At 38.4% G+C, this 15,993-nt stretch overlaps 1 protein-coding gene across 2 annotated transcripts; it reads left to right on the forward strand.

The window, feature by feature from the left end:
* Positions 1 to 976: 976 nt before the first annotated feature.
* On the forward strand, positions 977 to 14,376 carry LOC111588285 (protein-serine O-palmitoleoyltransferase porcupine-like). 2 transcript variants are annotated; one of them, XM_023298567.3, is made up of 13 exons: positions 977 to 1,031; positions 1,676 to 1,812; positions 2,215 to 2,407; positions 3,416 to 3,459; positions 6,544 to 6,725; positions 6,817 to 6,947; positions 10,004 to 10,129; positions 10,563 to 10,663; positions 10,964 to 11,040; positions 11,411 to 11,474; positions 11,751 to 11,836; positions 12,909 to 13,019; positions 13,634 to 14,376. In XM_023298567.3, exons 2-13 carry the CDS (start codon positions 1,683 to 1,685, stop codon positions 13,730 to 13,732), a joined length of 1,344 nt encoding a protein of 447 aa, XP_023154335.2. In that variant the 5' UTR covers positions 977 to 1,031; positions 1,676 to 1,682; the 3' UTR covers positions 13,733 to 14,376. The 2 variants fall into 2 exon arrangements, with proteins under 2 accessions (XP_023154335.2, XP_035798958.2); XM_035943065.2 differs by lacking the exon at positions 977 to 1,031 and having other exon boundaries at positions 1,701 to 1,840.
* The last annotated feature ends 1,617 nt before the right edge of the window (positions 14,377 to 15,993 follow it).

Here is a 15,993-nt window from a genome sequence, read left to right on the forward strand (position 1 = left end):
AATTGCTTGTCACTGAAAAGAATGTATTTAAATTTGACCCCATGAAAGAAGTTTTGCAGAATGGGAGATGTCAGAGCAATAACATCCAGCAGGTAGAGCAAGACAATGCAAAAGAATTTAAAGTATTTGTTTTGAAGATGGGGCTGCACAATGGCTCAGTGGTTATCACTGTCGCTGTGCAGTAGAAGATCCCTGGTTCGTTGGGATCTTTCTGCAGGGAGTTTGTATGTTCTCCTTGTGCATGCGTGGATTTTCTCCAGGTACTCCGGCTTCTTCCCACTGTCCAAAAACATGCTGAGGTAAATTGGTGATTGTTTGTCTCTATATGTAGCCCTGTGATAGACTGGTGACCTGTCCAGGGTGTCCCCTGCCTTCACAAGTCAGCTGGGATAGACTATATATATATAATGTCATGAGCTTCAGATGGATTGGGAAAGTGAAAGCACATAATGCTGGTTTTAGCAATGTACAATATTGTCTAGAGGTTCCTGTTCCTCCCTGACAGTTTGTGATGCCATTTATCCCAGCGCCTGGTACGTAGCTCAAAACTACATAGAGCAACATTTTGCGGATAAGATGATTGTATTTAATGATGGTTCGAAGTAAAATCATAAAGTAGGCAGAGTGGACACACAGGTGCTGCAGTTTGTATCACCCAACTTGATATGTGAAGTACTGAGATGTTATTGAAGGATATTGTGGATGCTGGAGCGAGGGTGGGTAGAACCAAAATGAAGAAGCTGTGATCAGCCGTCTCAGGAAAGGGCAGACAGGGCAACCTCATGGCGTATAAATACCCAACAAATCATATTTGTTGAAGACAGAGAGCCGCTGGAAAGAAGTTACAGTTTTGTGTCTCGTTTTTTTTAATTGCCAATCTTCTGTTCCACACTCCTTCCAGTAGGTGGCAGTAATGCGCCGTAAACTGGTTTGCTAACCACCAATAAACCCAAGAAGACGAAGAAGAAGAAGGAAAACGAAGAAGAAGAAGTCAAGCTACGGGCATACATTCCCCTTCTTCTACAGCTCAGGTTAGCATCTTTGCTATCTAAAAATCACTGCTAAGCTATGGTAGTGGTTTGTTCCACTTCAACTAACTTAAACTACTAACTTAAAGTGTTATGTTTAACTCTTAGCCGTGATTTGTTTAACAGAGCTGACAACAGACCTCAGTAATAAGTTAAAGGTGACGCTATATAACTAACGCCACTGTTAGAGTTCTCAAAGTTAGAAACGTATGTTCATATAGTAGAACTTTACTATTCGCTTAATGCTTGTTAAAGTGGAAGTTAGATATGGCTGGGTGAAATGTATGCCGAGTTAGTAACTACACGATGCATATTTTGAAAGTGCAGATGGGTCAGTGAATAATTCATTGTCCACTTTCTGATCTCAGCCTATCTGTGCTACAAGATAACATCCAGTAAACCCTACTTTCTCAAATGTTAAATTGTTCAGTTTTTTTTTTTTGCACAAAATCCAATATTGCCGTCATGTCCACTGATTTGCAAGACTGTCCATTCTACTGTGGTGTGTAGTTTAGATAGAAGTAATTATTGTTCTACTTTGTTTTTTGTCATGCAGTCATTTACAAAGGTTGATGAAAGTTGTACTACATTTTTTAATGGTCTCTCTCGCTCTGTTTGTTTGTTTGTTTGTTTGTCTGTCTGTGCAGGATAGACATGTCCAGCAGGCTGGCAGTGTGGCAGCAGCTGGCTGAGAGCTGTGGTCTCAGTACAGTCCAACAGGGCCTGCAGCAGGTCTGGAGGCTGCTGCTCCTCTGCCTGATCTGCAGACTCTGCTTCAGATTGGGTGAGCTGCACTGACTACATATTGGCAAGTAGGAACCTTTACAGAGAGACATGTCTTACCTATTTTTGATAATGATGTAATTGTGAAGAAATGTGGATTTTGTGTATACTGACAATATGGATTTCAGCAGCATTCCTATCCTAAGCTAAAAGACTGTATTCTAATGCATTTGATACCCTGTAAAGTGACAAATCAACAGTGAGCTTTATCAGTGTCTTAATTTGTGTAGACTGTAGCTATGGTGGTAAACGTGTATTTATTTTCCTGGCTACAGTCTACACAAATTCAACATTTTTTGCAAGTAATGAAAGATTGTTATTTCAGTCAGATTGTAGTCTCAGTATAGAAACAAGAGGCCACTGGACTTGAGATCACAAATGTTTTTGTGCTTTTGTTCCTTAGGTGTTGCATCCACTGTGAAACATGTAGTGTCAGTGCTGGCTGGGATGTATGGCCTCTTCCTGTTCTTTGAGCTGCATATGCTGTGGGTGCTGTTGCTCAGTGTGCTCTGTTACCTCATTCTGCTTCTTAGCCGACACTCCAGCAGCAGAGGCATCTTCCTCTCAGCCGTCATCCTCATCTACCTCCTAATTGGGTGAGAGAACATTAAGTGAATGCAGTTGTGGGCCACTAGTTGCCTGCACGCCACACTGACTCTATTCAGTTGATACAGAGAAAAGACAACCACCTGACTGTAATATTCTACTGTGGGGTTTACACTCACTTTAACATTATTAACTGGTTGGCTGCCACTTATTTCGTGATCCTCATGGGAAATTTGCTCACACCGCTGTGAAATATTCATATAAGAAGCACAAGCTCATTTACATTTACAAAGTAGTTTACACAGTTTCTTTGATATTGGAGGGATTTCATGACAATACCTCTGCAGATGCAGATGTACCTGAAGCTGCTAATGAGAAGGAATTAGGTTTTGTGCCACTGATGAATCATTCAGAAGCAGAACCAAAGCATGAAAATGGCATAATGCATCAGCGCACGATATATCAATATCAAATGATATTTATTTTGAATGGCACAGCAGCCAAAATATGTTTATTTAGCATCCTGAGAGAAATTAAGATTGATGAGAGAATCTGGCATAGTTACTTCAGTTGCTTCAACCTTGCTGCTAAATGCTAAACACTGAATTTACTGAAAATACCTTAGGATACTATTGAAAATCTTAGAAAAAAGCTTGTTGTTTATCTCCGTGCAAAACTATACAGCTGTAAAACTGATCAAAATTTTGATGGGGAGGGTCTAAAGTGTGACCTGTACATTGTATAATGAGGTGAAAGCATTAAATAAGTTGTGTAGTTGTAGTAAAACATGATCAGAGCATCTGTTTGTTAAAGTCAGACCCTGAAAATTAGATGAATGTCTATCAGATAATTTATGTGAGTGTGGCTGTGCGCCTGCTCCTCGTAATGTTTTTGCTCATGACAGTACGATCAATGCCTACCCTTCCTTTTGTACTTTGATAATTTGCCCAGTTATTTTGTACAAATTTTCCCATTAATTAATTCCCATTCTTTAAACCCTTTACAATCTGGTGTAGAATTCAAGTCTTTCAATATTATTTCATACCTGTTCATTTCAGAGAGCTGCATTTAATCGACATTGTGACCTGGCATAAAATAAGAGGTAACTATGAAATAATTTTGTTCAAATTGTGTTTGTGTTTTTTTCTTGTGAGTTCCTCTTATTGATGTTACACATTTCTAACAAATTCATTTTCACACAGCTACTGCATGGTGTGAGGGATTAAGCTTTACTGTTATACATGGGTGAAAGTAGATTTTTTTTTTTTGCTGGTACTGTAGATAAATTGAAAAAAAATAATATATATATATATATATATATATATATATATATATATATATATATATATATATATATATATATATATATATATATATATATATATATATATATATATATATATATATATATATTTATTTATTTTTTTTAATAATTTTAATTCATCAAATACATTTATTGATTTAAAAAGTCTAGTCAGTTATGTAAACAGGCTTTTATTTGTAGTGCAACAATGCAACAATGTAAACGTGTGTGAGCAAGACAGACGCCCACGGAGAATGAACGCTTTGTCATGGCTTATTATCCTACGGTTGCAAGCAAAAATAATCTCGTGTTTGAAATTTACGTAGGAAATAAAGTGCTTAATGTTTTAGGCTTCATGCTTTAGCATCACTTTTTTGTGTTCACGAGTACGATTCGCACGGGTCGCGGGATCCGCGGCCGGTTCACTGTTTGAGCTGGCAGCTCATCTCCCGTGATCTCCGTACCACGCCGTTCCGGGACCTAAACTCTTACCGGAACGCCGTTCCGGACCGTACCGGCTTACTTTCACCCCTGCTGTTATATAGTAAAGATAATATTGTTGACCACAGCAATTAACGGTGTGTGTTTTAAAGAGTATATAAAGTATATGATAGACACACACCTCAGCGTAAATTATAGTTATGATGATGACAAATATACAGTTTATGGTCATATACATCAGAGAAAAGTATAGAAAAAATATTGGTATGGAAATTAGTTTGCACTACTTGCTGAACTGTGAGAATAGACTGAAACACAGAGCACAGGGACCATTGAAGTAATAACTTTTGGAATGTGTACTAGCCATTCAGAATATAGAGGGAAATTTCAGGAAATCATTTAGTAATGTAATGTTTGATCTGTCATTCCAGCTACATGGAAATGAAAGCACAGACTAATGAGTATGTCAGAAATATAGTGAAAGTCCTATAAAATGAATGATGCAGTTAAGAGTAAAGAAATGAGTCACAATTTAGACATTGCACGTTGCATTATAGTACTCTGTTGGTTATAAACCAATTATAAATTAGTACATTTATTAGTTAGTGTTAAGATTGAATAAAATATATATGCATATACAACGCTAAAACTAATCATTCACCACAGTTCCAACTTCCATACTATATCTAAGCTTGGAAACAAGTTACAAGTATGTATTATGATCATACGGTTAAAGCCACAAAATCAAGAGCACTCCAGAAGAATCTGAAGGATCACATAATCAAGGGTTTTTTTGTTTTTTAAGAGCCAAGAGGCAGTAAACAATAGTTTTTAGACTGAGTCGAACTTACCTTGATATGTAAAGGGCCCACTTAAGTATTTTCTCACTTCAAGAAAAGGAAATATTGTTAATTATTTTCCCTGTAGCTGCATTTACAAAACATGTTGTAATATCAGCAGGGTTTCTGCAGGGCATTAAAAAGCATTAATCGTCATTAAATTGATTTTGCGAAAATTAAGGCCTTAAATTGTATAAAAAATTTGATTCTCAGTGGCATTAAAAATTCTTTCTGCAGTTTCCAAGGAAATATTTGACTATAATAATATAGAATTATAGACTGTGATTGGTCAGATATGTGCATCTGCGTAAACATGCCGAAGCATTGCAATAATTGTTCCAGCCGGTCGGGTACAGTTGCCTAAAACTGCATGTTTGTAAAGTGGCCGGCAGGCTGGACCAGGAGGAGAACTGGGAAATGGGGAAATGCAAATTCCAGCAAAAATGGCTGGAAAACATGGATTTCAGAGAATGACTGCAGCTCGTGGGTGGTCAGGGGTGGTTTCCAGATTCAGAAATAGTGATAGGTAGGGACAGTTTTCATATAAAAATCATCTTTTACCAAAAAAATACCAAACCTGTTTAATTTCTTGAGTTCATGGTATTGGCATTAACATTTTTACAGTATAGCATTAAAATGGCATTAAAAAGCATTAAGTTTGACTGGTTGATATCTGCAGAAATCCTGATCAGTATCTAGCAATAAAGATCATTATTAAAGTAGAGCAAGCAGCCCTCCTCTGTGCTGTTACATCATGGAAAACAAGGAATTCCCCATCAACACTGTGTGGTATATGATGTCCTCATGCAGGAATCTGTAGTGACTCTGTAGACAGTCTTGTGAACATGAGTAGTTAACATCATTTAATAGAAACCTGACATTCAGGTACTCCATATGGAGGACACGAAGTGTTTACATTTTTAGGCACCTTTCTCAAGATATCTTAAAGACTGAGTACCAAGCTCTCAGAAATGGTTGTATTTTATTAACACTTTAGACTAACAGTTTTACACTGATAGGAGGTATGTAGAATGCAAAGACAAAGTGTGGGTATCAACAGTCTTTGTTAATTTATGAGCTACTTACCTTAATTTGGAGGAGACAGAATTTTCTTGTTCACATGAAAACTTAAAACCAATGTGTAGTAAAAGCTTCCGGCTTAACTCATAGATTCTCCTTATGGAATAGATGATGTCCATAATATACCTGCATAATAATGATGAAAAGCAGATTTTTTTGAGGCAACTTCTGTTAACATTCTTGATCACAAGCTACTAGTACTGTAAGTACATATGCCAGGGAGATCATGATGAGAGATAATGCAGTTCACATGCCTTTTTGTCCAACCATCCACCTGGCAGATGTCTTGTTGTGGGGGCATAAATCTCTTTATACAGTGACATTGTGGGAATCTGCCACCTTTTGGGCATAAAAAAAAAACAGTCTTCATAATCTAAGTCACTTTTAGTATGAAAACTTGGTTCAGAGTTAGGGTAAACGTTAGAGATTGGAAAGTAGTTATAATGATTAGGGTAACGGTAAGTCAAAATAATGTCCTCTGAAGAGATGGAAAAATGACATTGGGCTTTGTGTGTTTTGTCAGGGTCTCAGATGGTGGTGGCCATGAAGGCCATCTCTCTAGCCTTTGACCTGGACAGAGGAGCAGTGGGCCCCCTCCCCTCCCTAGCTGAATTCCTGGGCTATACTCTCTTTGTGGGCACCGTTGTCTTTGGCCCTTGGATCAGCTTCTCTAGTTATAAAAACGCTGTTGAAGGAACAAAACTGGTGAGTAGTGGGCAGTTGTAGCTCCTCCTTTGTACACACTGTGTTGTTGATGTATTGTGTTATGGTGATAATGAGGGGCTTTGTTCCTCAGAGCTGGTTGTGGCTGTACAGTTCCTCCCTGAGCCTCCTGAAGAGTCAGACCTGTCTGCTGGTCTCCACCTGCATTGCCCCCTATCTATTCCCTTTGTTCATCCCAATACATGGAAACTCAGTCACAGAGAAGTAAGAGAATTTTGCACTTAAGTCTTTGTTCTACCGCGGTCTAGGTAGCTTTGCACAAAACAACAACTTTAATAGTATGCTGCTTTGACAATATCCTGTTTGTCTTTTTTTTTCCTGCTTCCAAGATACATTTGAGAAAGGTAAGGCTTTCCCAGAGCGATTCACATTATCAACAGTTTACGTAATCAGTAATTGGCCAGCTTTATTAATTGTTAAAAGTGCAGTGGTAACTTTTCCAGGTAAAAAAGTTGCGTCATTGTTCTTACCACTGATGCATGCTCATACAAAAACCTGGGCCAGGTACATTAGGGAATGCCATTCAAGTAAGTAAACACCACAGATTTGACTTAAAAATCAACTCATAAAAAAATAATACATTTATTTAAATTGTCTGTTGCTTTTTAGCAACTGGTCCAACAGAATTTAAAGTATAGAACACACAACAGCTGCACATCTTCAAACATTCATAGAGTGCATAGATTAGACTAGACTAGATGTATTGGACACATCTAACAATTAACATTGGAACTGCTAATTTTACCCCCTTGCTGTTTTCAAATCCATGTAACTCTGTCAAAATAAAATCCTTAGATCTCTCACTTTCTGACTTTTTCTATAAATGGTTAATTTATCATCTCATGAATTATGGGGAATTTTGGATAAAAAAAAAAAACAAACACAAATCATCATTTATACCTCAAACTACTGAAGGATCAATTTTCACCCTCATAGAAAACTATATTTGACCATTTCCATCTGTAATGAGTAACCCTAAAACAACTGTAAATGTAATAAACCCGACAAACAAATTTTAAGTCACTATTTTTCAAATGTAACTTGTTATTTAAAAAATAGATGAAAACGAACAACTTAACATCTTCATGACAGTGCAGCAGGTAAAAATGACTCCCTCAACGGTTCTTGGGGATTGTGAAATGTTGCCAGTTCTAGATTCATTTATCAACAGGCTGCTGTATTCAGCAGTGACAGTAATAATATCAAACAATAATATCAAGCAAATATGAAACCAATGTTATCCCAGTCTCCACACAGTGACGTCCATGTCAGTGGTTTTATATGAAGTAATACACATACCATATGTATGTAATGGTTGTAACTAATTCACTGTAGTTACCATTTGACCATCTGCTGAAAACAGCTGCTCAGCTGGAACAGATTTGTACAAATATTATTACACCACATTTACCAGTATAACAAATCTTTTCTCTTTCAGACGTCAGGAAAATGCACTTGTTTTATTGTTTGTGCAGCCCATGAAGCAATGCCATCTGCAGCTCCTTCTCACTAGGCAGTAAGAGGCAGAGGTTGTACATGCAAAATGAACTTAGGCAAGTTTGGAATTCAGACAGTCACTCTCTTGGTTTTTTTGAACCCTGATGAAGAGGAGGCAAATCTGACCAGTCGACACTATGTATGCTCATGAAGAGTGGCTAGCTAGCCAGTTTATTGCCTTCTGCTTCTTCCTTCTATACTTTCCAGCGTTTATCATGTTTTGCTTGCTACAGCAGGTAAAGGGATGATGCCATTGACAGGTGACTAAAAGTGTAACTCGCTGTTACATTGAATAAAATTATGTATTTCTGAGTTTGAACTTTGTAGGAAACATATGGCTTAATATGAGTACACAAATCAACAACATGTATAACATTTTAGTGTGGACATGTTACATATTATACCTTTAATCTAATCACTTTATGATTACCATCTCTAGTTCCCTGACAAGCTGAGAGGTGAACGTAAGAACATTTGTGCTTCCTTTCTTCCTGTAGTCCTACTGCTGAAATGTGCATTGTCAACTCTCCAAAGGCCAGTTAAACCATACTGTGCTTGACTACAGCGATCAGGCATAACATTATGACCATTTGCCTAATATTGTGTTGGTCCCCTTTATGCTGCTAAAAGTCCTCTGACCGAGTGGGGCATGGACACAGGACCTCTGAGGATGGTGGCAGTAAATTCTGTGGGTCCTGTAGGTTGCAGGGTGGAACCTACCTAGATTAAGCTTATCCTGGCACATCCCACAGATGCTCAATAAGATTTGGATCTGGGGAATGTGGAACCTGGGTGAACACCTTAGCTCTGTTGTGTTGTCCGGGCCACTCCTGAGCAGTGCAGTGTGTAGGGGTGCATTGTCCTGCTGAGGGTGGAAACTGACATCAAGGGCTGCTGTTGCCATAGGGGAACAGAGTTTTGCTTGACCTGCAATGTTTCGGTGGTGGTACATGTCAAATATTCACACGAATGTCAGGACTGAAGGTTTCCCAGCAGAATATTGCATCGTAACAGGATGATCGATGTTATTCACGTCACCTGTCAGTGGTCATAATGTTGTGCCTGATCGGTGTATATCATTGATTGTGTAATATTACAGTAATCCACCATCTGTTACTTGGACTAAACATTCTCAACTCAAAGTCCACTTTCTAGCTTTTTCTGGAGTTTTCAGAAGCTCTCACTTCCTCCACTGGTAGATGGTTTGCTCAATTGATGGTCCATGTCACCTAAGTCTGAAACTTGAAGGATATCAGTGGTTTCGAACACTAAGGCTAGTAAATTGTGTGTGCTTACTATCTCTGGGAACTTCACTGGTGTTTAAATCACAGAGTGGTCTGTGACGTTTTCCTGCTTGTGCATTCAGGTGGTCGAATGTCACATAAGATTGCAATCACGAGCTATGAAACCCAATTGGAAAAACAGTTATTTTTCGGATTTGAATGTCTTGAAAATGTGTCAGAAATTTGAAAGTTGTGATGAATTGTCCATGGAGATGTTTTGTTGAAAGTATAAAATAGATTCACTATTCTTCTATGGAGGAGGACGTGGAGCTCAGACAAGCAGAGAGAGATTGATAGATAACCAGAAGAGGGAAACACTGCAACTGAATCAACCAAACCAGCAGCCTCTGAACCAGCAGATTTGTGTTATGTCATATGACAATCAGTGATTTCAGCCCATATAGTTCCCTACTCCATAACGAGATGTGTGGTTTAGGGGTGTAATGTGTAGGCCTTACTTGCATGTTGTGTGTTGTACAGGTGGCTGCGTGCGTATGAGAATGCAGTATCCTTCCACTTCAGTAACTACTTTGTGGGTCACCTCAGTGAAGGCACAAGCATGCTTGCAGGAGCAGGCTTCACTGAAGAAAAAGATCACATCCGATGGTAAGTTTAGCTGAGCTGCAGTGATGTGTGATTTATTTATTCTTCATTCTTTTTACCGTTTGAGGACAGTGAAGCTATTATGTGGTCATACATGTGGAATGGTAAATAAATAATGATAATGAGCTTTAAGTATATGGGTGGGTTGGTTGATGGAATGAACAGGAGACCTAGAGGTGGGAACTTGACCTCCAAAAGCCTTAAATGTCAACAGTAAAATATGTGGAATTTCTAGAATGATCAATTCTGAAACAGTCAGGTGTAGAGAAAGACAATGAGGGGTGGAATTATGAGTGTGTTATGGTGGTGTTAATGGGTTAAAGTAGGATAGTACACATTAGCTTACAATTTAAAAAATTCTCAAAACATGAACTGAAAGTGTGAATCTCTGCTACCATATTCTCTAGTACCATGTGTCTGTGTGTTTATTGTGCAGGGATATGAGAGTGGTGAAACCTCTGAGTGTGGAAATGCCTCGCTCCATGGTGCTGGTAGTGACATCCTGGAACTTCCCCATGTCCAGATGGCTGAAAACATGTAAGTCCTGGACTCCACGCTGTCTTTTAAACAACCCAGAATTTCTAAGCACTTTGTCAAGTCACAAACCCCACAGCAAATTAACCTGCTGGATGCTGGACTTCTGACAGATAGCTTTAAATGTACTGGTCCTAGACAATTATTGTACTCAGTCCCCTTTTACTCAGCAGTAAAGGTATCATCTCATTTGTCACATTTGTGACAGTTAATATTTAAAAGTTTTTTTTGGAATTTGCATTAAAAAACAATATATGTTGTCATAATATGTTTTTACTGTGTTCTGTCTTTCATCTTCCTCAGATGTCTTTAAAAATGCCATGAAACTGGGAACTTTCCCAGCCATCCTGGTGACATACACAGCCAGCGCCTTACTGCATGTCAGTAAGATAATGCACACTTTAAGCCATAATCTGTTACAGTTTGGGTGGACATTTTAATTTGTAGTGTACCAAAACCATGTTACAAACACATCTGCCATCACTTTAGTATGGAAATACATGAAACACATCTGCCTTTCATTTGTGCCGCATGACTGAATCTGCTCACTGAACACAGCAGCCTGTTTGCTGCTCTACCTTCTTCTGTGTTAAACACTAATACATATAAATGACAATTGAAGGACATACTACTATGGTAATGAGAACTGCTTAATAATGAAAAATACATTTGATAAAGAAGTGTGGGCTGTATGCAGCTTGTTTGACATGCTGAATGACTGACTTTGACTTTGCTATTTGTTTTCTTCAGGGTCTGAGTTTTCACCTCGGAGCTGTTCTTCTCTCTCTTGGATTCATCACATATGTTGAACATGGTACGCATAAAAATTCATGCTTGGATTTAAATGTCTAGCAGTCAAAGCTGAACTACTTAATGTAAAAGATGGACTTTCACCTGCACAAACTTCTGTGTTGTCACACAGGAAGTAGAAATGACAATTTTAATGAAGTTGACACAACACCACTGTAAAGTAGGAGACTCTCAGCATTTATGGTACATAGACCTCAACAACTGTAGAACTACTTGAACAGGTTTTGTAGAAAGTTTCTGTTATCTGAATGATCAAAGTTGTTTTTTTTTCTGTCTTCAGTCCTTAGAAAGAAGCTTGCATGTACCTTCAGTGCCTGTATCCTGTCCAGGCCCTGTGCCTCTGACTGCAGCCATCGGCACAAAAAGGTACAGCTTCAGCTGTGTGGTGCACCAAAGTAGACAATGGAAAACATTGCTAAGCGTTCAAAACATACAGTACTGTACAAAAGATGCAGCTAATGTCCGGGTTGAATTTCCTCAAATTTGGCACACAAGAATTCATATGCTAAGTATGCAAAATCTTTACACAAATGTCCAAAAGGATTAAATGAATTTTTACATTTTGAATCCAAAATATGAAAGATAAGCTTTAACTGCAACTTGACTGGTTGGTAGAGGCATATAACTGAAAGTTGGTAATTCTATTTTTTTATGAGCTTCATATAAAGTGCAGAAAAGACAAGAAACTTAAGAAATTATTCTGTTTCACATTCTTCTGTCCTTTCACATAATTCCTGAATAACTCTATGATTTAGAGATTAGGGCTCTATGTAATTTACACCTTCTGTGAGAGGATTTCTCATCTCTATAACTCATGTTTCAGAATGAATGGGGGATGATCAAACGCCTCCCTGATGGTGTTGGTGAGGGATATGAGTCATCTAAGCATCTATAAGGGGTCTTTTGCAATAAAGTTTTATTCAGTACTGTATTGCACCTCCATTTTACATTTAATTAGGAAAAAGGAGTTTTAAAGTCAATATTGCTGTGCAACAATGGCATTTGTACAAGCTGGTTACTCGACCACACATAAGTTAACACCTGGGTCCCCAAAAATTCTGAACTTGGTGTTTTGTGTGCCTAATATACATGGATTTATTTTTGGGTAGCTCTGAAAGAGTCTTTGCATTACATACTTGTCCCTCTTGAGAGTAAATCGGACTGGTTTTTGTCACACTTTGATGTCTTTTTTTTTAGTTCAGATTGTCGATGAAGTGCCCTGTAGCTTTACAGTAACTTAACACTAGGCTAAAAAGACAGGGTTTGGTAGAAAATGTCAGCCTCGATTGGCTTCTGAAGCTTCACTTCAGCAAGGTGGTCTGAAGCTCAGCACAAACAAGGTATCCAGCGAGTGTTAAGTTATTTGTAATAGTAAAAAGATTAACAAAAATGCCCTTTTGCCCATTTAACAGTTATTTTTATTTTCTCTGGTCTATAGGAATATTGGGTGATGTTGCTGAATCTTATTTTCAGCTTGCTGGTCATCTTCCATCTCACTTATCTGGGCTCCATGTTTGATCCTGGAGTAGATGAACAGGAGGTAGAGGAGGTAAGAACAGGACCAAACGAGAAAACATTTGATGAATGAAACAGTGATTGTGTTACAGAGCAGAAAGTGTTGATAAAAACAATGAAAGACCAAAAGGCTGGAAAACAGAAAGGCTTCTTACTGACAGTGATGGCTACAGGCATATGTTGGGCATCCTTGGCCGAATCGTATAGATTTTTTATGCCCACAAAATACAGTTAACTTATTTTCATTTTTTGAAATGTTTGTAACTTGTTTTTTTTTTTTTTTTTTTTTTACTTTGATATCACAAAAAAAAATCAACATCTTGTATTTATTTTCTTTATAAGTTGAATTGTCAAGTACTTCATCTAATTATAAACAAGCTGGTTTGGTAGACTCAATTGAAAATACAGGCCCTAAAGTACAACTTCAATGCACCAGAAGTAAGTTCACCCTTCATTAATAAGTGTTTCTGTAAGGTTTACGGTGAATTCCTGAAAAGCAAGGGCCCTTTTTAGAGAGAATTTATTGCAACAATAGATATGCACTAAGGATCTTCCTAAACAAGAAAGAGAGAGTCCAGAGCAAAAATTACAATGACCAGACTAGCACAGACACACAACTGAGGCTGTACTTGTCTTTTCTATTTGCAGGGCTATGCAGCCAGCCACACCATCCAGAGGTGGTCTCAACTGAACTGGGCGAGCCACTGGGTTGTGTTCGCCAGCTGGGTCTTTTACCGTTTAATTTAGAGATGTTGTTGGAGCAAGTGAGAAGACTGGCAAGCACCACAAACTTGACTGTAAAATCAGTCTGTCGCTGAATATCAGGATGCTTTTTCTAATGGTTTGATGGTTTGATCTGCTCGAATGGGAAGAGCTGTGGGACAGGTGGAGTTGTGCAGAGTTGTTTCCCACAGATGATGCTTTGGATATGCAGGAGTTTGGAAACAAAACTCTTCTGACTTATTTGGAAATTTGACCTATACATTTTAAGGACAAATCAACGTGAACTTAAATGTAACAATCGGATGGTTTAGTTTCAATGAAAATATGAATGGAAGAGAAGAGGACACTACACATAAGACCTCCTAACAGACCTGACAGACATTCCCTTACTTTGGCTTTGAGACGGTTGTTTGGACACAGGTATGGTAAAATATGTTTGGTCAGAACTACTATGTAGATACAGTATTTCTGTTGTAATGCTGGTTGACTTTGTCCATGTCCAAAAACATTTCAACAGTTCAGCGTTTTTAAGTGTAGATATATGCAGATTTTAGAAGGGTCCATAACCTTCAAATGTTTCTTGTTACAACTGTTTTTTGTTTTTTTACAGCTGATGTTCTACTTTTTTAAAATTTTATTTTATTAAATGTTTCTGTCATTGTAAACAAGGTTTTGGTTTGTGATGTTCTGTGAACAGCATAGCATCAGGCTGACTCAGCCAGAATGGAAGCCTATACTGTGTTACACTGTGTTGAGTTCTGTGACAGAGGAGTTCCAGAAAGAAGTTTTAATTTAGGGACAGTTTGTCTGCTCATCTTCCATTTGGGGTTAAGTTAAAATATTCAAACATTTCTTCAGGGTACAGAACTGATGAGTCTTACCTCCTACTCAGAGTTTTTCCCTCATACTTTCCAACCTTCGGCACAAACTCACCCATCACCTCCTGATGATCGAATGTGTCGCCTTGTTGCTAAAGGACTTCAGTTAGGGCAGTAGTGCTAAGAACATCTTGACTCTAAAGGGCAGACTTGTCTTGAAGTAAAGAATCGTTTTGATCCTCAGGGCTTTGTCAGAATGGTTCTGTTGCTGATCGCCAGGTGGACCCTTCCTAAACAACACCTTATTCTGACCGGAAAATAGTTGATGCTCTTCTTTATTTTCTGTGCACAGCAAAAACGCCACTCATAGCACACAGCAATAAATAAAATTTTAGAATACTGTTATATTAATACAGATATTGAGGTAAAGATAACGTGGCATTTATAATGACTGCTATTTATTAGATTTGACAGATACGTTTTAAATGTGACAAGAGCAATTTGTATACACAGGCTGTACATGCACTGCATAGGTTATACATAGAGTATTACTATGCATGTAGTCTATACCTGTGCACGAGTACAAATGCCCCTGGAATAATGTATCGACTAATCTGTGCTATTTTGGTTTGTTTGCCAGGGCTGTGCACCAACACCCATTTTTTTCAGTGCACACAGACCACACAGCAGATTTTTACAAACAAACGGGTATTGGATTAAAATTGCATACTCTGCTTTAAAAAGCATGGGGGAATGCTGTGTCATAAGAAGGGTCAGGGTTTAAATTTGGATTTTTAATGTGGGTTCTAGAGTTAGAACTAAATCTCCATAAGAAGATGTGTTTTTGTCATTAGTTTTAGTTCAATCAATCAAACTTTATTTATAGAGCACTTTTCATACAATTAAAAAATGCAACGCAAAGTGCTTTACAACATTAAAAACAAGAAAACCCATCCCTCCCTCCCTCCCTCCCTCCCTCCCTCCCTCCATATATACATATATGCACACAACTGCAGAAGCACACACACACACACACACTCCCACCACTGACAGTAGGGAGACATGGCATGGCACTGACAATTGTGGAAAACGCCTCCATTGGGGTCGTCCACACTGGAAGGAGTCGCAGGCCATGACCACTGGGGGCGCTGGCACCCAGACCCACAGACCCCCGACCCCGACAGACAGGGGGACCCCCACACCGAGGTGGGGAGCCCCCCAACCAGCCGGACCGAAGGGACCCATGGACAGCACCCCCAGCAGCAGACCAGACACAGCCCCCAGTGTGGAGGACCCCCCCTGAGGAAACACTGGAGTTAAATAACTAAAAATTTAAAACTACAAGATAGAATAAAAGACCTATAACATAAGTAAAAAGGTGAAAGGTTAAAAGAGTAAAAATACATAAGAAAATAAATAGAAAATGGTAAGAACATAAAGATTTAAAAGGTTAGTTAAAAGCCTGAT

The sequence above is a fragment of the Amphiprion ocellaris genome, chromosome 8 (genome assembly GCF_022539595.1).
Source record: "Amphiprion ocellaris isolate individual 3 ecotype Okinawa chromosome 8, ASM2253959v1, whole genome shotgun sequence".
Lineage (NCBI taxonomy): Eukaryota > Metazoa > Chordata > Actinopteri > Pomacentridae > Amphiprion > Amphiprion ocellaris.

Coding starts and splice junctions, on each gene's coding strand:
- LOC111588285 (XM_023298567.3), top strand. CDS start 1,683: ATGTCCAGCAGGCTGGCAGTGTGGCAGCAGCTGGCTGAGAGCTGTGGT. Junction 6,726..6,816: donor CTGTTGAAGGAACAAAACTG/GTGAGTAGTGGG, acceptor TTTGTTCCTCAG/AGCTGGTTGTGGCTGTACAG. Junction 11,837..12,908: donor GCAGCCATCGGCACAAAAAG/GTACAGCTTCAG, acceptor TCTGGTCTATAG/GAATATTGGGTGATGTTGCT.